This window comes from Hydra vulgaris, chromosome 12 (assembly GCF_038396675.1).
Source record: "Hydra vulgaris chromosome 12, alternate assembly HydraT2T_AEP".
NCBI classification, from domain to species: domain Eukaryota; kingdom Metazoa; phylum Cnidaria; class Hydrozoa; order Anthoathecata; family Hydridae; genus Hydra; species Hydra vulgaris.
Window position 1 is genome coordinate 67,406,944 of NC_088931.1, and position 22,677 is coordinate 67,429,620.

Below are 22,677 nucleotides of genomic sequence, written 5' to 3' on the forward strand. Positions count from 1 at the left end.
AATTTTTTTTTAATAATGATAGACTGCCTGCCCCAACCAAACCCTCAGTCGATGTAGCAGCACTCCCTTGCGGGTCAGGCTATTTGTCATTCGATGTAGCAGCACTCCCTTTCGAGTCAGGCTATTTGTCAGTCGATGTAGCAGCATTCCCTTGCGAGTCAGGCTATTTGTCAGTCGATGTAGCAGCACTCCCTTGCGAGTCAGGCTATAAGATAGTCGATGTAGCAACACCCCGCGCATGATTTACAGTAAAAAAAATTAAAATAAAAACATTTTATTAAAAAAAATAAAAATAAAAACATTGTTTATATTGTTAAAAACGTTCAGAGTGTTTTAAAAACATTCAGAATGTTTTTAAAAACATTCTGGTCAATTAAATTTGTGTTTTTGTGGTTTTTTTATATAACAATTAATTTGTAATTAAATTAATGGTTTTGACTTTCGTCCAACACGAAAATGTTGGACGAAAGTTAAAAGTAACTAAAAGTGACGTATGTGTTGGTGTAAGAATCACTTTTCCTTCCGCTCTTCCCAAAGCCAACAAACTATAGATCTATATATATATATGTGGATATATATATATATGTGGATATATATATATATATATATATATATATATGTATGTGGATATATATATATATATGTGTGGATATATATATATATATATATATATATATATATGTGGATATATATATATGTGGATATGTATATATATATATATATATATATATATATATATATATATATGTGTGGATATATATAAATATATGTGTGGATATATATATATATGTGGATATACATATATATATATATATATATATATATATATGTGGATATATATATATATATATATATATATATATATATATATATATATATATATATATATATATATATATATATATATATATATATATATATATATATATATACAGGGCTTGTGATAAAGCAAGCAAACTGCTCTCATCACATGAAACACACCTGTAAACACCTGCATAGCTCATTACTCGGAATGCTGAGCATTTTCTAAGAATGAGTCAAGTTTTCTTTAAACTAAAATCAGGCTTAAACCAAAATATTAAATATAAAAAAACCATCCCCACCACCTAACTGTTTCAACATATCTTTCACAAATATTTTGTGAAGTCCTATCAGTTGAATCTTATCTCTTACAAAATTCACCAGACTTGCTTGCTTATTGTGAGACTAATTTAAATTCAGCTATTCCTTCTTCAGATGGAAAATGGCATCTGTGGTTCCAATTTTCCTAAACTCCGGAGAACACTCAATTATCATCTGATCAGTCTTTTTTTTGTTATTAGCAAGGTCTTTGAGTCTTTGATCAACAAATTTCTAACATCCCATCTTGAGTCAAATAACTTACAGTCAGGTAATCAATACAGTTTTTGATCCTCTTGCTCTGTGACTGATTTGCTAAGTGCTGTTATCAAAAGATTTTATTGTGTATTAGACAAAGATGGAAAAGCTAGGGCTATTGTTCTTGACATATCTAAGGCTCTCAACAAGGTTTGGCATGCTTGTCTTATCCATAAGATTGCTTCATATGGTGTATCTGGGACTTAAAAGATTATCAAATCGTTTCTTTCTAACTGCTTTATGAACTGCTTTTTTGCTTCTGTAATAGATTGGGGCTTGCAGTGGCTTGTGAATTATAACTACAACAAAACTCAGTTATTTACTGCAAGCAACTATCGCAATATGTCATCATTCTTATATTAATGAATGGCAATTCTCTTACTGAGTCCTCTTCTTTACATCTTTTTGTATTTTTGTTCACTACTGACCTTTACAAATTTTTTTATCCCTGTATTGAATAATGTTATCATATTTGGGTTAGTTCTTCTAATGATGCTTTTTCTCCTCTATTCAAAAAGGCATTATAAACATATTTGGACGTGCTCTATCTGCCAAGCTTAAGTCTCTCTTCTATCATTGTAAAATTGAATCTTTTTTTTGTTTTCACAAATACTATTATGGCCGCTGCTCAAAGGAGCTATCATCTCTAGTTCCATCAATTAAAACACATTTTAGCTTGACTTGTTATTCAGCAAAGTCTCATTCTTTTACTGCATCTGTACTGTATCATTGGCTGGAGCCTGAGCTGCCAGTGTGCTCATCAAGAAGAAAAAGCAATTAAAGATCATTATATAATTTGTTGCATCCTGTAGCATCTGAATATAAATGACACTAAGGTGCTTGTTATATTGCTATTTGCATCGCTAACAAATATAATAAGTCAGCTGTGAACCTTTTTTCATTGTGCGCCTAGGGTTGTAGAAACCTAAAGTTTTAACAAATCTACTCCAAGGTAAAAAGCAACCAGTTAATGAAAATACTTTGTCTCCAGAGAAAGTTTTTCAGAACTTTCTTGTTTTGGTTGCAAGATTGTAAAAGAGGGTTCAGGAGCAAACTCAGGTCTATTTCAATCCAATTTTTTATCGAAAGATTTTTTGTATGAGGGTTGACAAGGTTTGTATTCTCCATTATTCTCCAGTATTTCTATCATGACATGGTGAACATGCAGTTTCATAGGGTGGTTAAAATACATTATTTTTATTTTCTGTCATTAGTCTCTTTAAAATTAAAACACTGACTGCATTTTGTTTAGTTTGTATTACATTTGCACAATAGCCTAAGAACTAGAATAGGAAGAGAATAAGCTGCAATGTTTCTAATTGCACCATTATGTTTTCCAGTGTTAGATAAGTATAAAATAAACAGTTGGATCAGTACAACAAGCTATGATCTGGTCTGTTAAGTCATAATAATCTACAAGACTTTAGATTTCTAATGCTTGATGGTGTCCTTTGAAGAAGGGTACTTCTAAAAGAAAGTCAAGTGGACCAGACTCCGGAAAGGATACACTAATTGCCTTTTTTTTTGTTCAGATCTTTATTTCCATCTTGTACTGTTTGACCAGCTTTGTGTCAAAGTAAACAAAGTACAAGTTTTAGAGTCTGATCCAAATTCTGCTTTTCTACTATAAGTGCTTCATTCTCTACAATTTCATGTTTTTTTAACCATTTAAGACTTGAAAATGTTTAACATGTCAATATTTACCCCACCCCTTCCATTATTATTCTTGGAATAGTGACACAAGCATTGCTGTTTCAGCTTTTATATTAACTTAGAAATGATGATAGTGTTTTTAAGCAACCGGTGGGAGATTCTAAACATGCCAGCAAACAATACTTGGGGAAGGTTTAAACAAAAAATTTTTTTAAACATTTGAAAACAATACAATTGTAATAGAAAAATGTAAAAATAATAAAAATTTATCAAAGTTACAGTAATTAATATAATTTGATTATTTTATAAAAGTATTGAATAATAGCCAATATTTTTACAAAATAATCAAGAGTTTCAATCATAAAATATCCTCATTGCAAATTTAAATGATTTTTTTCCTAAAACACCATCAACAAAAACAATGTTTTATAGACCAGATAATTTTATGGTTTGATACTGAGATCAATAAGGAGGATTGCTATAGCGCACACAGTTCTTTTCAAAAAATGTTTTTTTTCTGGGACATCCAGGCATTTTAAAATAAAAAATCTTCAAATTTGTTCTTAATTATTCAAATTGACAATATATTAATACAACTTATTTGATTTTTCATATACATATAGTTAAAAAGTATGATTCGTCGCACATTAGAAAAGTACGTGTCATTATTTGAAGAAAATTCTGAGCATTTGTTACCACTGTTTAAAATGGAGTTAATACTTGATGATAGAATACAATTTTATCCTGAAATCAATGAATTAGAAGAAGCTATTACAAAGTGTGCTTCATCTATAATGGCATCATTACAAGCAATTCCAACAGTTCAGGTATGGTTATTTTAACGTTTAGCAACATAGGTTATTTTACAATATTATTTACACATTTATTTTTAGTCATGGTTAAATGGCAGTACTATTCCGGCATGTGTTGATGCTAAAATTGATTCAGAGGTTTCAAACAGAATATATAGAATTTTAAAAGAAAGAACATCTGTTTACTTGCAACCTGTTTTGGACTATGAAAAAGAATTAGGTAATTAAGATTTAACTAAGGTATAGAATGAATTTATTTAAAATTGATATTTTGAGAAATTTATTGCTGAGTTTAAAAGATTATCAGTGTTTTATAACTTGTTATCATTAGAAGAGCAATTTGAAGATATTGTCAATGGGTATACTAAAAAATGCTTAGATGAGTTTTTGGAAAAGGAACATTCTTTTGAGGAATATGTCAAAGTAAGAAATTATATATTTAATATAAAATATATTTTTCAAATTTTGATAAGTATCACTCTTTCTTAACTTCTTTGATATACCATCTTTTGCTGTGGTGTTGGAAGGTGGCATGACTTATATGATCTGCAACTGGTCTCATTGTATTTCTGTATTAGATCGACAATTAATTTTCTTATGTGATATATGTTTCAGTGCAAAATTAATGCATAAATTTTTCAATTTTTCAATTTTATTTATTAGTCACATGTGTATATTTATTTAAATGAGTGACTTATAACTAAGTCACTTATTTTTGTTAAAAGAGGCTTTAACATTTGCTACCACATGTAAAATAACTTAAAGTAAAGGTCTTTTGTTGAAAATAAATAATTGCTGAAAGTTATAATGTAAATGAATCTTTATTTCTTATTTATGATAAATAAGTATTTCTAACTGTGGCTAAACTTTAGCTATATTAAAAATTTAGTGAAATAAAATGCACAGCTTTTCAGATATTTTATCTATAACTTTACTTCTAAATAAAAATTTTAATTGCATTGAATATCTTTGTTTTAGTTTTGTAGTTGAAAAATTAAAATATTGTTTGGTGTAAAAGCCAAAACAAAATTGTAAGCAGACCGGTATAGTTAATAATATTGTTATGCTGTAAAACCCTAGATAAGATTCTAAGCAGACTGATATTGTAAACAATGGCCAAAAAGTCCTAATTTTGACCATTTCCTTTTTACCATGCTTGTGCTTACAAGAACATGTGTTAAAGCACACTAAATTGTTATTAATAGTTTTATTTAAATATCTATTACCAGTATCATAGGAGTAGCACACTAGCATTCTCTACCAACACTTTTTTCAATTTTTACAATTCTTCTGTATTTTGTTTTACATGCTTATAATAATTCTATTTTGTGGTAGTTTTAAGGTATCCCAAAAAGATGTCAAGTATCATAGCAAATAGCATTTAATGAAGAAATTTTATTGTTAACTTCTTTACTGTTGTTGTGTATTGCGTGGCAATAATTCTTGTTTTTTGTTATACCATATAATTTTTTTTATTTTATATTAGGAAATAGCAAAATATAAAACAGTTATGCAACAAATATCATCCATTCACACTGTCACTTACTTTCAAATCATTCAATTAGACTGTGATGATATGAAACGAGGCTTGGTCTTCAAAGTAAACTCCTTTGTAGAAATGCTGTTAATAAAGCTACTTAATGATCATCGAGCAGACAATATAAAGTAAGTTTTAATTTGTGATACAAAAGCTGCATTATTATAATTATTATTTTTATCATTTCTTATTCATTTTTGTGTGTTTTTAGTACTGCTTTATTTTTACATTTTATTTTTATATTTTTTGGTAGAATTTCAACGAAATTTGAATCTATTCAAAATAACATTCTTAAATACCCTGAATGTTCAAAGGATGTTATTGATTTGCAGAAGTTTTTAGAAGTCTGTCAAGTTGAAACATTAGAGATACTAAAAACTGAAATACGAGTGGGTAATTTTATGGAATACTTGAGTCTTATTAAGTTAAATAATAAACTAAATAAAATTTTATCTTTAGGATAACTATCCTCGCTTAAATTATCTTCTTGAGAGTTATACTTTGAGCAATGAAGATCTTAGTTTAAATAGCTCTGTACTGCTTTGGCCAACAAAAATTCTTCCTGTTTTTAGTCAAGGCGACCAGGTTGGATAATTTTTGTTGATAATTTGGTTTGTGTTTTATAAAATGTACCATTTAAAAATGGCACGTTGAATGACCATTAAAATGACTACTAAAATTACCATTAAAAATGAATGTTGTTTTTTATTTTACTTTCAAAAATCATATTATTTTAAAAATGTGTATTTTAGACATTCTTTTAAATACTTTAAAAAACTTTATGTTCTTTTTAGATTGTAGAGAATGCTCGAAAAGAAAGTGAAAGAGCCTTAAAAGAAAAGAGAGAGAAAATTATTCTAGAGCTTGATAAGATAAAAAGGTAATAAAAAAATTGCTTTAATGTTGGAAATTGAACAAGTTAAAAAAACTGAATGTTTTCATGATATTACAAGCTAAGACACTAGGAATGACTTTTAAATTGTTTAAAAGAATATTTTTTAGTAACAAAAGTGATAAGAGTGGATGTTTTTTCTTATATAGAAAGGTTGAAGAGTTTGTTGAGTTTGGGGATATGGAGCTTATGTTGCAGTACATGAAAGATGCACAAGCTCTACAAAAAAAATTATCTGAAATGGTTGATATAATTAGTTCCATAAATATTGTAAGTTATCTTATGAATTTTGGTTTTACATGATTGTTTTTTATTTTTCTTATGAACTTTGATTTTACATGATTATTTAAAAATAGTTAATATAATAATAAGTAATTGGATATTATAGATGGATCATAAAAATTATTTTCATTTCACATATTAAAAGGTATATCAAAGTAATAAAAATTTAATTTACATTTACAGGAGGAATCTTTATTTAATATGGAAGAATCAACATACCCAGAAGTAACATTTATTAGTACAGCAGTTGAAACTTATTTAAAACTTTTTTCAACAGCTGTTAAATGGCAGCGAAGTGAGAAAAAATGGATGGATGGTGCATTTAATGAGCTTGATGCTGAATTAATTGAATCAGAGGTTGTTTTAAAGAAATATTTAATAAACTTTACACTCTGAGGATTTCAGATATAAATTACAATAATGAATAATTGTGATTTTTATACTGAAGTTCTTTTTTAGATTAGGAGAGTACTATTGCAGAAATAAATAATCTATGCAGCAGTGCATAATAAATTCAATGTTTACAATTTTTTTTTTCTTCTTCAGGTAAATGATTTTGGAAAAGAGGCTTATAAGTTAGTTAAGACTTTTAATGCATTAGCAGCTAGAGATAAAGATCTTGGTATAGAATCTGTTTTAAATAAGCAAGAGTCTGAAGGTTTTATTCCATTACAAGTTGCCTGTAGGATACAATCTTTAATACAAGATTTTAAGGTAATATTCAAAGTGAAAAAATATGTATTTTTATATTTGTATGATTATTTATAACATTTTTTTCTGTAATTGATAGGATAACATTCCCATCATCAGTATTCTTTGTAAAAATGGTTTACGTCAACGTCATTGGGATGCAATGTCGGAAGTTGTCGGCGAAGATATTACTCCAGATTCTAGTTCAAGTTTACGCAGAATGTTAAAATTTAGTTTAGTGTCATGCATGGGACAGCTAGAAGTTATAAGTGGAGCAGCAAGTAAGGTTAGGCTTTAAAATGGTTTATTTCAGTAACACTGAACTTTTTCAAGAAATAAATTAAATGCTTCTAAAAAATATAATAAAAAATAAACCAAAATTTAGGAATATTCCTTGGAAAAAGCTATGAAACGTATGCAAGATGACTGGGATTCTGTACTATTTACCACTACAGTATACAGAGACACAGGTGTGTCAATCCTTTCTGCAGTTGATGAAACGCAAGCTGTTCTCGATGATCAAATTGTGAAAACTCAAACTATGAGAGGGTCTCCTTTTATTAAACCATTTGAAAAAGAAATTAAGGTTTGTAGGGGTATTTTTAGGGTTTAATATTATATATCATATTAACTTGTGTGAATTGAAACAAAAAATAATATTTTTTATAGCAATGGGAGGGTCAGCTGTTGCACATGCAGGATACTTTAGATGAATGGCTGAAGGTACTGGTATTAAAATCATAAAATATATATATATATATATATATAATATATATATATATATATATATATATATATATATATATATATATATATATATGTATATATATATATATACACAATGACTAATAAAAAATATTAGTAAAAAACAAAAAAAATCTTATAAAGTATACTAAAATATAATACCAATGTTTCAGGTACAATCGTCATGGTTATATTTGGAGCCCATCTTTAGCTCAGATGATATCATGCAACAAATGCCTGAAGAAGGAAAAAAGTTTCTTATTGTTGATGCAGGCTGGAAAGATATTATGAATTATTGCATTAAAGATCCAAGAGTAAAAATTGACAAACTATTCTTATATTAATAATTTTAATTTATATAAATATTTGAATGTTATTTTAATTCAACTCACAGAAATTCAAATATATTTTGACAGTGAAGAATAATTATATAACAGTATAAAAAAAGTGTTATGTTATTATTAAAAAAATTAGCAAGATGAGGAAAGCAATTAGTAAAAAAAACTCTAAATTCTTTATTTCAAATGATATTTTATTTAGGTACTTAATGCAACAGCTATGCCAAATCTTTATGAACGCCTTCGAAATAGCAACGAACTACTGGAACAAATAAACAAAGGATTAAATGCTTATTTAGAAAAAAAGCGTCTTTTTTTCCCAAGGTTATTTTTAATCTCATATACATAACATTTTATAACATGTGTAATAAAATAGTTTATTTTACAAATAAGGTACTCTATGTTCTTAAAAAAAGAATAACATTAAATGACAGAGAAAATCATGTCTGACCTTAATCCCAATAACTTATTGACAATGTTGTTTTGATCTTTTCAATTTACTGCTTATTTGTTATGATTGGTGGTTTATAAATTGAGACAGTTTTGACAAAGTTTGGGATGCTGGTCTTTTCCATATGCTCTCATGGTATGGTATATCAGGAGAGAATTTTGAAATTGTTAGATTTTTCCACTCTAATTGCAGCATTAAAATGATGCAATTAGAGTGAAAAATACTTTGATGGGAAATATTTATTCAGTAATCTCAGGAGTACATGGTAGGATAAGAACAAGGTTCCATTCACAGTTTTTGGTGTCTCAGTAACATCTTCATGACAATCTTACAACTAAAGTGGTTTTGTTTGCAGGCTTTTATTTGTATATTTATGTATTCTAGTCTTGCTCATAAATCATCAAATTTTGATTGTTGAGATGCTGCAATCTTATTAGTTGATCTGTTTGCTAATTTGAACTATTTGTAATTGCTCTCCTTTTAATTGCTTACATTTTAATCTTAAACTGCCTTAAACATTGACATCTTTAACATGGGATTTTTGATCCACAGTTTTACCATAAACAGCCTAAAGTGATGCAAGTGGATCAATAGCTGATTGATGGGAGCAGGCTATAAGGGAGTTGTTGTATGTGCTGAAGCCCCAGATAGCAGGCTATTTTAATGTGACATCAAATATTATTTTTAACATAATTGTTTAGTTTTTCTATGTAACATTATTTATATGTTATGACTCTAAAAAATCTTGTGTTTGAAGGTATTAAGGCAGCTTATTGCTATCCAAATGCTTAATCTCACATTATGTAAGTATATCTACAATGCAACATCATGTATTTACTGACACTAGCGTGCTATTTAAAAATACTAACAGACCAATGTCTGTTTTTTCAACTGTGGCTATCTACATTGTGCATCACAGCTTGCTGACATGGTGCATCATGGGCTGCTGAAAACATCTTTTCTCTGAATATTACACATGTTTATGTTTGGCAGTGCGTGTATATATGTTTGAATTTACATTTGCATTTTTGCACACTTTTGTATTTTAGAGTGCAATGCCATGGTTTTTAGGAAAATTTTTATTCTTTTAGTGTAAAAGCTAGTTCTAAATATGAATTAAAAGAAATATGGGTTTTGCATTGTGATTTTATTTCTATTTGAAAAGTTGGAGAAGTTAGTGCAAAATTTTACCATGGATTTTTTTTTTTTTGCTTTTCAATATATTTTACTGATTGAGAAATAGATTATTGTTGAATTGCAATCAGCAGGAAGGTTACCTTTCAAAATTTTAAAACTCTTTATTAACAAATTGTTTTTTTTTTATATTATTGTTCTCCAATTTGACTGTTGCTTTCAATTCTTCATGATTTGTTTTAACCATATCTGAAAAGCATTAGTATGACATAGCTAGTTGAGGTTCTATGGAACCTCAACTAACTATGTCATACTAATGCTCTTCAGTATACGCAGCGTGTATTGTGCTGGGGATTATTGTGAACTTTTAAGAATATAAGTGTTTTTGTATTTGTTGCCATATGCTAAACAAAATTTTTTTTTTTATAAAGTGTTCTGTTAGTTTTATTTTTATTTTTTATTTGTTAAGGTGTACCATGCTGTCATTTCTCTTTTAATTATGTGTAGACAACATTTTGTCTGAAGAAATTTTTTAGTTTTTCATATTTCTTTTCTTTTTCTAGATTTTTTTTCTTATCTAATGATGAAATGTTAGAGATTTTATCAGAGACTAAAGATCCATACCGTGTTCAACCTCATATGAAAAAATGTTTTGAAGGAATAGCAAAACTAAAATTTACTCAGAATCTTGACATTTCTCATCTTTATAGCAGTGAAGGAGAGCAGGTTAAAATATGTTTGAATTAAAAAATGATAAGTATATAAGATCCATTTATTTTTATATTATTTTGTTTTTTAGATAGCTTTAATTGAAACAATATCCACCACTTTAGCAAAAGGTGCTGTTGAAAAATGGCTGCTCCAGGTTAAATAATTAGGAATTCTTTTTTTTTTTTTTCAATTTGATTTATCAACTTACTTTTAACAAAGCTTTGAACAGCTACTAGTGTAGTTTGGAGATACTAGATGACATTTATAGAACAAAATAAAGGTTAACAGAAAAAAAAATGCAAATTATTCAAGTCAGAAAAATAATATAAAGGGAATGAATTTTAATAAAGTTTTACTACAAGTAACTGCACAAATAAGAAATATTTTGGGCAGTTATAAACAAGTGGTGGGTATAAAATAACTTCGTTTGAAATTTTATTTATTCCAATGTCAATGAAATTGTACTAATTGTCTGCATGCTCTGTGTCCAAACTTCCATCTTCTCTGATGCGTACTGTCAGGTAACTCATTATTCTCAATCTCTGTCAAAGATTATAGAGTTTCATATTTATAAGATTCTAAAAGTTCAACTTTCACTAAAGACAAAAGTTACAAAGATTGTGATTGGAATTGAGATAAATCAAATAAGATGTAAAACATTTATTTAGTTATAAATAGGAGTTATTAAACAATTGGTGTTAAGATGGTAACTCAAATAAGAAAATTGATGTACATTTTTATTTAGACAGTTTAATTTATTAGGTTCAAGACATCATGCTATTAAGCATTAGAGACATTATTGGAAAATCTGTTGCAGTAGGTTTTTTTTTTCGTTGTTCTTTTTATTTTTTTTGATTTCATGTTTACCATTATTTATTTGTAAAAATTTTTTTTAATTTCAGGCATATAGCATAACTCCGAGAGCAGAATGGGTCAAGGAATGGCCTGGTCAAGTTCGTTTTTTTATTTGAAATCTGAATTTCAAATCTTTGCAAATAAAGTTTTTTTTATATTTATTGACTACATTTTTCATTTTATCTTTTAGGTTGTCATTTGTGTTAGTCAAATTTATTGGACTTTAAAAGTACACGAAGCCATTCATACAGGAGGCAATTCCTTAGCAGACTACTTTACAAAGCTTTCTGAACAAGTAAGAAATATAGGTTGAGGATTTTCTCAAAATTGAAACAATTTGCGATTGGCTAATACAAAAACATAATTTTATATTACTTGGTTTGTTTGGGTATTATGTCAATTAGATTGTTATGATGTGAAATTTATTTTTTTAAATTTGTGTTTTTTTTTTTTAATTATTAATAAATAATAAAAAATATCTGAATTCGAAAGTATTAAAAATATATTTCTTTGTTTCTTAAATTTTAGTTAGAAAAGTTAGTTGAACTTGTGCGTGGAAACTTATCAAAACAGAATCGCATAACTTTAGGAGCTCTTGTTGTGATAGATGTTCATGCTCGTGATGTAGTTCAAGACATGATAAATCAGGGTATTAATAATAGTTTTTTTTTGCATTTTTTTTTTCCTTGTTATACCAAAGTTAAGGTAAAAGTTAGACAAAAGAATTTAAAGTTCAATATAAAGTGTTCATTGAAGTGTAAAAGTTGTAAAATGTGCTCAATTATTTAGATGAAATGTAAAGTGAAATACTAAATAAATGTGAACAAGATGTTTTTAATCAGCAGTGTTTAATTGTGAGTTTTTTGACTAAAAATTTATGTCAAATTAAAAAAAGTTTCATTACTGGGGCAATGAAGTAAGTTTGTTCCAAACAAAGAATAAAAAGATATTAATTTTATCCTTAATCAGTTTTAATTTTTAGACTTGTAGTAAAGTAAATGTATTAAAGTTGGTATTTGCTTCTCTCTCTCTCTCTCTCTCTCTCTCTCTCTCTCTCTCTCTCTCTCTCTCTCTCTCTCTCTCTCTCTCTATATATATATATATATATATATATATATATATATATATATATATATATAGCTGATATTTATTTCCCTGTAAAGGTTTTGTAGATTTAAAATTATTGTAGATTTAAAATTATTGAAATCAAAAGTTTTAAATGGATAAATAACTTTAATTGAGAACTAAATATGTTGGTCATAATTGGTTTCTATTAGAATTCTTTACATCAAGTTTAAGTTTGTATAAAGGTTGCCAATTTCAATTATAGTTTGCTTAAGGAGTGTACACCTAATGTATGCACACAATCGTATGCTGTTGGCTCCATGTGAGTCAATGGCAAGAAACAAATCATTGGTCAGTGGCAAGTATGTTAAAGCAACCATGGTTGGTCTTAATAAAGCTTGATCAACCTTTAAAGTTTTTAATAAGTGTGTTAGTGTGACAAATAGTGTGAGATTGAAGGTCAGTCAATGTGGCTTATATGGATTGATTGAAATGAAAGATTGCTGAAATGGCAGGTAAAAGACATTAGGCTGCTCCAAGAAGACCTAATGGTCTTATTACAGTGCACCATAAAAAAACATTTAACTAGGAAGTTCTTGCCTCCTTCCTTACCAATCTTGCTAATATGGTTGGAGCCAGCATTAAACTTTGGGATTTCTTGGTTCTGAGCCAGAACTCTAATCACTGTGCCATGGCTGCTTATGTTGGTGCAGTCTTAAATGCTTTTAAGATAGTGCATTGTGAAAAAGTGTTTAGGGCAAGATATGTTGAAGGAGAAATATTAGAATTTTTAATTGCTATGGTGTTGGCAGCCTGGAATACAAGTTTTACAAAAAAACAAAAACAAATTGATAATACAATAAATTAACTTATAAATCTGTTGGTAAGGTATGTGATAGAACTCAATGAGATGGGTTTTAACATTTTTTTATTTGCTATAATAATGAGCTTTTATTTTTTGCAATAATAATCAACTATTAACACACAAATCATTGTTTATCACTTCCAAGTGTTTTACTGTATAAACTAAAATTTTCTGTATATTCTAAACTTGAACATAAATCATGTACTTTTTGGTTTATGTTCAAATTTGTACTTCTTTAATACAATTAAAATTGCAGGAGTTCAATCTGAAAATGATTTTAATTGGCTTTCACAATTGCGTTATTACTGGGAAGAATCTAATTGCTTAGTGCGCAATACGAATGCAACAGTTAGATATGCTTATGAGTACTTAGGAAACTCTGCTAGGTACATTTGCATTAAAATTTATTTATAGAGATGGTGTGGTATTTATAAAAAATGTTTTTCAATAAAGTTTACATTAAAACAAGAAAACAAAACCTAAATTTTAGCAATAAATACTATAATGATATTTATTTTATTTATATTGATATTTATTTATATTAAAAACTACATTTAAAATTTTTAAAGTTATTAAGAATTTTTTATATTTTTTTCTGGTATTTTTTTTTTCTAAATTAAAAAAAAACTGGATTAAATAAATTTAAAGTTTTAGTATAATGAATATAAGCAATCATTTCAGGTTGGTTATTACTCCTTTGACTGATCGCTGTTATCGCACTTTAATAGGGGCTTTTCATTTAAATTTAAATGGAGCTCCTGAAGGGCCAGCAGGAACTGGAAAAACAGAAACAACAAAGGTTTTAAAACCTTTTCATAAAAATATTTAAAAAAAATATTTTTTTCATAAAAAATAGTTACAAATCTCAATAAAAATACTTTGCAGGATTTATCAAAAGCACTAGCAATTCAATGTGTTGTGTTTAATTGTTCTGATGGTCTTGATTATTTACAAATGGGGAAGGTAAAAACTTTTTAAATAAAATTTATTCAAAGTTGGTTCATTATAATAATTATATTGAAATTAAATTACATTAAAAAAAAAATCGTTTTTTGTTTAGTTTTTCAAAGGTTTAGCCTCCTGTGGTGCATGGGCATGCTTTGATGAATTTAATCGCATAGAACTTGAGGTTTTGTCTGTCATTGCTCAGCAGGTGACAAACATTTTATGTAGGAATTTCCAGTTGTAATTATTTTTAATAATAATTTTAAAATGATTTAGTTAGCTATATTTCAATAAATTTTAAAATTTATTAGATTCTGTGTATTCAACGTGCAGTGGCAGCTAAAGTGTCTGATTTTACCTTTGAAGGAACAAAGTTAAAACTTAACTCAAATTGTTATGTTTGTATCACTATGAATCCTGGTTATGCTGGGAGATCAGAGCTACCTGATAACCTAAAGGTACAGCGTTATAAAATTTATGTATACATAGCTTATGCATAATATTTTTTTCTTATTATTTTATTTCTGTTTTTATGAATCTTTTAAGGCTTTGTTAATCTTATTAGTTGTTATATAACTATTAGTAAAAGTTGTTCAATATTGTCAGAAAAATAAGTAAAAGATAAATATGTGTTTGTAAATGTTACATTAAGTATTCTACTAATGTAAAGTATATAAATTATACCTACTCAAATGACTCCAATAAATAAATTTATCATGAAAGTTTTCAAAATTTTAAAATCAATCTAGTAATTTTTAACACCAATCACTGTTAATGATGGAATTTTTCACATTGTATAGAGTAATTTTTCTATAAAAATAGAAAAAACTTTCTACAAACTTTAAACTAAACACAAAGTGAGTAAAATAAATAAAGTTCTATAAATAAAGATATCAAATTTTATGTCAAAGAATAAAGTTTTGTTAGACTAAAAAAAAGTGGTTGGCTTTCAGATTAACTACATTGGGAATAATATAAGTAATATTAGGCTTTAAATGAATCATGAGAAGTTTCAAATATGTTAGATTTTAATTATGTTAGTTTTGTTCCGCATCATTTACATTGTAAGATTGCATATGTTTCTTTTTTTTTTTGTATTTTTTTCAACATCTTCATTTCCAACAAGGCAAGCAACCACTATTAGAGTTGGAAATTACTGGAAGAGAAGAGATAAAGTTTATAGAGCAAGATATTGATTGACAGACAGCTTAAAATATTGCAAATTATATGAATCAGGAAAACAAGATAAAGGAAGCGAATTCCAAAGAACTGATGTTCAATGAAAAAAACTAGACCAATAAGAATTTTTAGAGCACTTAGGAACAGTCACAGTAAAAGGATGAGACTTAATAGAATGAAGAGTAACATGAGAATGAATTTTAGTAAATGGCACAAGAGGTGCTAGTTCTTTAAAAGAGTGCCCATTATAGTATTTATAGAAAAGGGAAAGAAAAGCAACATTGCGATGATGTAATAATGGTTTGAGGTCGGTTGCAAGAGCAGGTCCAACTATGTTAACAAATCCGTTTTTGCACCTTATCTAAAAGAGAAAGGGTATTATTGGAAGATCTGCTCCAGATAATGGCAACAGTATTCCATACAAGAACAGCTTTGAGGTTTATAGAGATTAAAGAATAGAATCCTGAGTAAGAAAGTGGCAAGCACATTGCACAGGGTTGCCACTCAATGTGGAAAACCTGGAAATAGCATGAATCCCAGGGAAAACCTGGAAAACTCAGGGAATTTTTTATTTTTTATTTTAAATCAGGGAAATTTCAGGGAAATTTTTTTCTCCCATTTTTGTAGAATCGTTAGTTATCAAATTATTTACAATAGTTTAAACTAGTTAAAATTCATAATGTATATTATTAGTAATTTTTTATAAAATTGTACAATTCATTTTAAATTTGGTTTGGTTTAATCTCACAATGTTTGAGACTGTTGCCACACTTTTGAAAAATAAAATAAAAAAAATTATTTCAAAATAACTTCATAAGAACATTGAAATAAAAAATCTAGAAATTGACATCCTTTTCTGATAAACCCCTTTCCTTGTGCTTTTTTTCCCTTTTTATCTTGACCACAACCCTATCTGCGTGATGTCCTTTATGGATGGACCCTAAATAAACTAATATAAAAATGTATTATATTCAATTTTGTAATTTGTAATCATTTTATCTATAAATATATAAAATGGTTGTAAGAAGAATGGATTTTTTTAGAGTTATAATAATAAATAAAATGGATCAAACATTTTTTTCAAATGGTTGGCTTACTCACCCAGATTATAAAGAATGGTTTGTAAAGACTAATAACAATAAATTTGCTAGATGTAGCAGTTGCTGCAAAACCTTTAACTTGTCAAATATGGAAGTTCAGGCAGTTAATAGTCATAATCAAGGTAAAAAGCACCAAGTTAATATTTTAGCTAAATCCAGAAGTCACTTTTTCAAACCTGTTGTAAAAAATTTTACTATAACCCAAACAGTACCCCTGGCAGTATGTCAAAGAACTTTAGAATTTGTTGTTACTTCTAATGGAGAAACAAGATCTGAAATTAAATGGGCTCTTGCCACTGTTATGTATGGATTGTCAAACAATGCTTCTGCTAATATGAGCCAATTATTTTCTAGTATGTTTCCAGATAGTAAAGTTGCAAAAGGACTAACATAAAGAAGAACAAAAATAGGGTATATGATTAGTTTTGGGTTAGCAACATATTTTAAATCGTTACTTCTAGAAACCATCAAAAGTTCAACATGTTATGTTGTCTCGTTTGATGAAAGTTTAAACAAAGTTACACAAAATTGTCAAATGGATATTATTGTTAGATTTTGGAATATTCTAGAAAACCAGGTTAATGTGCAATATTTTTCTTGGACACTCTTCTGCAACGTATATACTAAAAGGTTTTAATAAAGAAATAAAATGTCTGGACTTATCAAAAATGATCCAAGTATCTATGGATGGGCCTAATACAAATTGGAAGTTTTTTAAAGAACTTTCTATATACCGAAATGAGTGTGAATTAAATTCTTTATTTGACATTGGGAGTTGTAGTTTGCATTCAATACACGGAGCTTTTAAGATTGGTTCTGAGTCTACATCATGGAATTTAAAAAGTGTTCTTAAGGGAACATATCAAATATTGCATGATACTCCTGCTAGAAGAGATGACTATAGTAGTGTCACTGGGTCAAATCGCTATCCATTAAGTTTCTGTTCAACTAGATGGATTGAAGACCAAGTTGTTTCAAATCGTTTAATTGAAGTCCAAACAGCCTTCCTCAAAAAGTTTTTTTAATGTTCAAAAAGCATTGAATGACTTCTTGACTGTTTCAAAATTACAATTTTTCAGTTATGTTGCCAGCTTGTTCAAAGCCTACTTGACACTCCATCAGACTGATCAACCGATGATTCCATACATGTACGATGATCTTAGGGAATTGATAACAAATATTTTAATTTTATTCATTAAACCATCAGTAATTCAAAGTTGCAAAAAAGGTAGTGTTTTAAAAAAATTAGATCTCTATAAAAAAGATTATTTGCTACACAGGAAAGATGTTATTATAGGTTTTGCCGCTGAAGTTTCAATAAAAGAACTTTTAAAAAAAGATAAAATCACTCTTAATGAAGTAAAACAGTTTAGAAATGAATGTGTTTTATTTCTCACAAAAACCATGGAAAACCTGTTGAAACGCATCCTGCTAGACTCTGCAATCATAGAAAATGCAAGTTGTTTTGAACTAATCGAACTCAAAGTACGGTCAATCGAGTTTAATCAAAATAAACTAAAAAGGTTGTTACATTATCTTGTTAGTTTAAAGATTATATCTACAACACAAAGTGATAAAGTTATGCTTCAGTATTCTATACTTTTAAGAAATGAGATGAAAATCAATATAGAAAAATTTCTTAATTTTGATAAAAAAAACACTCGTTTTGATACCATCTTTTTTCATCAACTGGATATAGCCAAACATAAGGAATTTTCTTATATTATCAAAATGATTTTAACTGTAAGCCATGGTCAAGCTTTTGTAGAAAGGGGTTTCAGCATAAACAAATCAATTCTAAACGAAAATATTCAGTCAGACTCAATAGTTTCGCATCGCAACACTATAAATATCACAAATGCATTAATGTTATCAGTTAAGTCAGCCAGACAACAGTACCAAATGAGTTTAACAGAGAAAATTAATTCAAGGAAAGAGTGTGAATCAAACCACCAAAGAGCAATCTTATTTAAAGAAATTGAAGAAGTAGGAAAAAAAAAAGAATTTACTTGTAACAACATGTTGTATATTAAACAAAGATTTTATTCAATCTGTTGAAGATGCAGACAAAAATAATGATTTAACAATGCTTAAAACAGCAACTGCTTTAAAAAGAAAATGTGATGAAACAGAAAAAGAATCAATGGAGTTAGTTCAGTTTTAGAACTATTAAATGCAAAGAAGAAATTTATAGATAAATTTTCTGTTTTTTGTGTTCACTTTTAAACTGTTTTTTGTGTTCAATTTTAGAATTGATAAAAAATATTTGCATTGTTTCATTGTATTAGTACATTTAGAATCTATTTAAATTATTTATATAATATATATATATATATATATATATATATATATATATATATATATATATATATATATATATATATATATATATATATATATATATATAGTATATATAAAGAATACATATATATATATATATATATTTTTATTTTTATAAATATATATAAATATATATATGTATATTTATATTTTTACAAATATATATATTTATATATATATATATGTTTATATATATACATATATATATATATATATATATATATATATATATATACATACATACATATATATAAATATATACATAAAAATCAGGGAAAAACTTTTAAAATTATAGTGGCAACCCTGTTGCAATCCTAGAAGATTAAGGGTAGATGACTCATCTAGTGCATTACCGTTCATAAATATAGGAAGATCTAGATTATTGCAATGACAATTAGCTGAAAAAAATCGGGTTTTATCTGAATTAAAGTTCACCAGCCACTGTGAACCCCATGCTGTAGCAAAAGTGAGATCCTCTTCAAGCTCAAATGCCCCCTGCAAGCATTCAGAGAGTGTTGGCTTTTTATCAAGACAAGAATAAATGGTAGTATCATTAGCAAACAATGCTACCTTTAGATGTGGATCATTAATGTAAATTAAAAAGAGTATAGGGTCAAGGATAGAACCTTGAGGAACCCCTGAAGTGACAAAGTATGAAGGAGAGTGCTGTCCATCGAGGACAACTTTAATACTACAATTGGTAAGGAAGGATTCAATCTTAAAGATGCTACCTAATACACCATAAGAAGAAAGCTTATGAAAAAGACTAGCTGTCAAACTTTATCAAAACCTTTAGAAATATCAAGAGCAATAGCCTTAACCTCTTCACATCTATCTAATAAAACCTATTGGTTATTGCAGTTAGCAAATCAGCTGTAGAATAAGAAGTTCGAAATCCATATTGATGACCAGAGTTTAGATTCAAGATGAGAGATTAATTGTTTATTAATTAGACTCAAAAACCTTGCTTATGATAGGAAGAAGACTCACGGGAAAGTAGTTAGAAGAGTCAGATTGCTCTCCAGAGTTTTTACTAATAGGGATAACAGATGCCGCTTTCCAGCAGGCTGATTAACAAGACTCTGATAGGCACTTTGAAGGGCCATCATGAAGAAAATCACAGTAAGAGTCCCAGTCAGCCTTAAAGTAGTTGTAAGAAGTATGATGATAAGGGGATTCTGATAATGAATAAAAATGAGATAATAGTTTTAGAGAGATCAAACTGTAATCAGAAGCATGTAAGGGTGAATGTGGAGAAACTAAGCACTGACTAGGATCAGTAACAAGACATAAGTCGAGTAGAGAAGGTAAATGATTTGGAGTGTCTGAAAAGCGAGTTGGAAAGTTGACTATTTGAGTTAGTGATTGAGAATAGCAAAAGTTATGGGCCTTAACGTCTGCAGAGTCACTGACACTAGAGCTAAGCCATTCAGCGTGATGAGCAAAGTCACCAACAACAACAATATTGACTGAAGGAAAATAAGAGAGGGCTTGGTCAATTTGATCAGAAATAACATCGAAAAGTGTGCAGTCTTGAGTTGAAGGAGAGCAATATAGAACAAAGAGAAAGGCAATAGAGTGAAGTGGTGCTAAACGAAAGCACATGAAAGAATAGTCTGTCAATTCAAACTTAGTTTCCTGACAAATGGGTGGGTTCTTACGAATGTGAATGCCTAGGCCAAGCATGTGACCATTGGAGTCTTTACAAGTTAAAGCAAAATAACCATCAACACTAAGAACACAAGAAGAGACAGTCAAAATCAAATTAATCTTGCAAACAGCAATGAGACCTGGTGAATTTTGCAAGAGATGAGACTCAACGGAAGAAAAGTTACTTCAAAGACCACGAGTATTAGTGAATGATAGGTTTAAAGAACTTGGTGATGATTAAGGTTTTTGGAGTTTTGTAGTTTTTGGTACTTTAGTAATTTTAAAATTTGCTAAAGAACTTGACTCAAAGCATAGATAGTACTCAGTACACTGTTTAACTGGTAATGCGGAATTTATCGGACAAATCCTAATTTTATTATTTGAGCATAATAATTAGTTTTTGTGGTTTTTTGCGTAGGCATAAACGTTCTATAAAATATAAACTTTATTATTTGAAACACAATTATTTAAAATGAGGTTAAATGCAGCTGAACGAGAATCTTTTCAAAAGCGACTAAAACTGTTTTTTGTAAATAAACCTATATAAAAAATAAAAAAAATTGTAAATCATTTTGAAAAAGAAGGATTGGCTCGAAGTACAATATATGATAACCTAAAAAGACTTGAAACTGTTCAATCGTTTTCTGATAGAAAGCACCCTGGTTGTCCGACATCCTGGACTAGAGAAAAGAAAGCCGAATTAACGAGACTTGTCAACAATCGAAAAGGGGTCAGTCAGAGAAAAATAGGTATTAAATTCGGTGTAAATCAATCGATAATTGGTCGTCAGTTTAAAAAAATGAATATTAAATATAGAAAACGTGAAAAGACTACAAAATACACTATAGAACAACAAATAAAGGCAAAGAAAAGAAGCAGGAAAGTAGTTAACCAACTCTATAACACAAAATCGCTTCTTGTCATCGATGACGAAAAATACTTTTGTTTTGCAGGGGACAACATGCCTGGAAATTCTGGATACTACCAAACAACAAAAAGACATGCCCAGAAAATGTTCGTTTTATAGGAAAAGAGAAATTTCCAAAAAAATTATTAATGTGGATAGCCATATCTGACCGTGGTATGTCCGAGCCATTGTTTCGCACTTCCAAGGCTGTAGCTATCAATTCATCAATCAATATTAATGAATGTTTAGAAAAATGACTTCTTCCATTTATTCACAAGTATCATGCAGACTTTAACTATTTATTTTGGCCAGATTTAGCAAGTTCTCATTATTCTAAAGATTTTCTAAATTGGATGGACCAATATGTCTATTACGTTGATAAAGAATCCAATCCCCCAAATGTGCCTTAAGCACGACCAATTGAAAATTTTTGGGGACATTTGGTACAGAAGGTTTACAAGGGAGATTGGCAAGCTTCAACAGAGCAAGTTTTGATTGATCGCATTAAACTAAAACTACAAGAAATTGATTTAAACTTTTTACAAACACATATGAAAGGTGTCAGAGCAAAATTGAGATTAATTGCAGATGGTGGTGTTTTTTCATATAAAAAATAATATATTTTTATTAAAAGATAAATGCTTTATTTTAAAAAAATATAATAGCAGTTTGTTTTTTTATTTATAAATAAGTTATTGACGTTTTTATTTTGTCCGATAACTTCTGCATCACCCGCTAATAGCCCAAGCAATTGCCTCATTACTAATAATAAACCATAAGCCGTAAAAAAGGGCTCCAAATGTGGCCTTGACAATGTACACCAAAAGTATGAAGAGGGACATCATCCATGTGTAAGATGGCACTGTTAATACTCTGATAATTTACAGCTGTTGATGGAATCAGTCTCTCTGAGAGCTAACATAGAGTTCTGGAAACCTGACTACCAGCTGGCCTCAGAACCATAAAACTAAGTTTTGGAACTGTATCCTCATTAGGATATAATAGAATGAGTTGCCTAGTCATAAAAACAGAGACACAAGCCAAACCTATGCATTGAGTCAAATAGATCCAGCATTCGACATCCTAAACTGGAAACAATGTATTATAAATACGTCTGCGCCAGCCTAATAGTTGAAGAAGAGATGCAAGG

At 28.5% G+C, this 22,677-nt stretch overlaps 1 protein-coding gene across 2 annotated transcripts in view; it reads left to right on the forward strand.

Annotated features, from left to right (window-relative positions):
• Window positions 1–22,677, forward strand: part of LOC100211154 (dynein axonemal heavy chain 12) — a 107,100-nt gene that overhangs the window by 18,440 nt on the left and 65,983 nt on the right. For both annotated transcript variants that reach the window (XM_065814217.1, XM_065814218.1), the window contains exons 10-35: window positions 3,654–3,857; window positions 3,924–4,062; window positions 4,174–4,265; window positions 5,329–5,507; window positions 5,633–5,768; window positions 5,839–5,964; window positions 6,174–6,259; window positions 6,421–6,541; window positions 6,737–6,910; window positions 7,100–7,267; window positions 7,344–7,529; window positions 7,629–7,829; window positions 7,913–7,966; window positions 8,161–8,301; window positions 8,528–8,649; window positions 10,474–10,636; window positions 10,710–10,775; window positions 11,384–11,437; window positions 11,524–11,574; window positions 11,667–11,771; window positions 12,005–12,125; window positions 13,663–13,792; window positions 14,088–14,205; window positions 14,292–14,369; window positions 14,467–14,559; window positions 14,663–14,809. In XM_065814217.1, coding sequence (XP_065670289.1) covers window positions 3,654–3,857; window positions 3,924–4,062; window positions 4,174–4,265; window positions 5,329–5,507; window positions 5,633–5,768; window positions 5,839–5,964; window positions 6,174–6,259; window positions 6,421–6,541; window positions 6,737–6,910; window positions 7,100–7,267; window positions 7,344–7,529; window positions 7,629–7,829; window positions 7,913–7,966; window positions 8,161–8,301; window positions 8,528–8,649; window positions 10,474–10,636; window positions 10,710–10,775; window positions 11,384–11,437; window positions 11,524–11,574; window positions 11,667–11,771; window positions 12,005–12,125; window positions 13,663–13,792; window positions 14,088–14,205; window positions 14,292–14,369; window positions 14,467–14,559; window positions 14,663–14,809 — 3,255 coding nt within the window. The remainder of the gene's footprint in view (window positions 1–3,653; window positions 3,858–3,923; window positions 4,063–4,173; window positions 4,266–5,328; window positions 5,508–5,632; window positions 5,769–5,838; window positions 5,965–6,173; window positions 6,260–6,420; window positions 6,542–6,736; window positions 6,911–7,099; window positions 7,268–7,343; window positions 7,530–7,628; window positions 7,830–7,912; window positions 7,967–8,160; window positions 8,302–8,527; window positions 8,650–10,473; window positions 10,637–10,709; window positions 10,776–11,383; window positions 11,438–11,523; window positions 11,575–11,666; window positions 11,772–12,004; window positions 12,126–13,662; window positions 13,793–14,087; window positions 14,206–14,291; window positions 14,370–14,466; window positions 14,560–14,662; window positions 14,810–22,677) is intronic.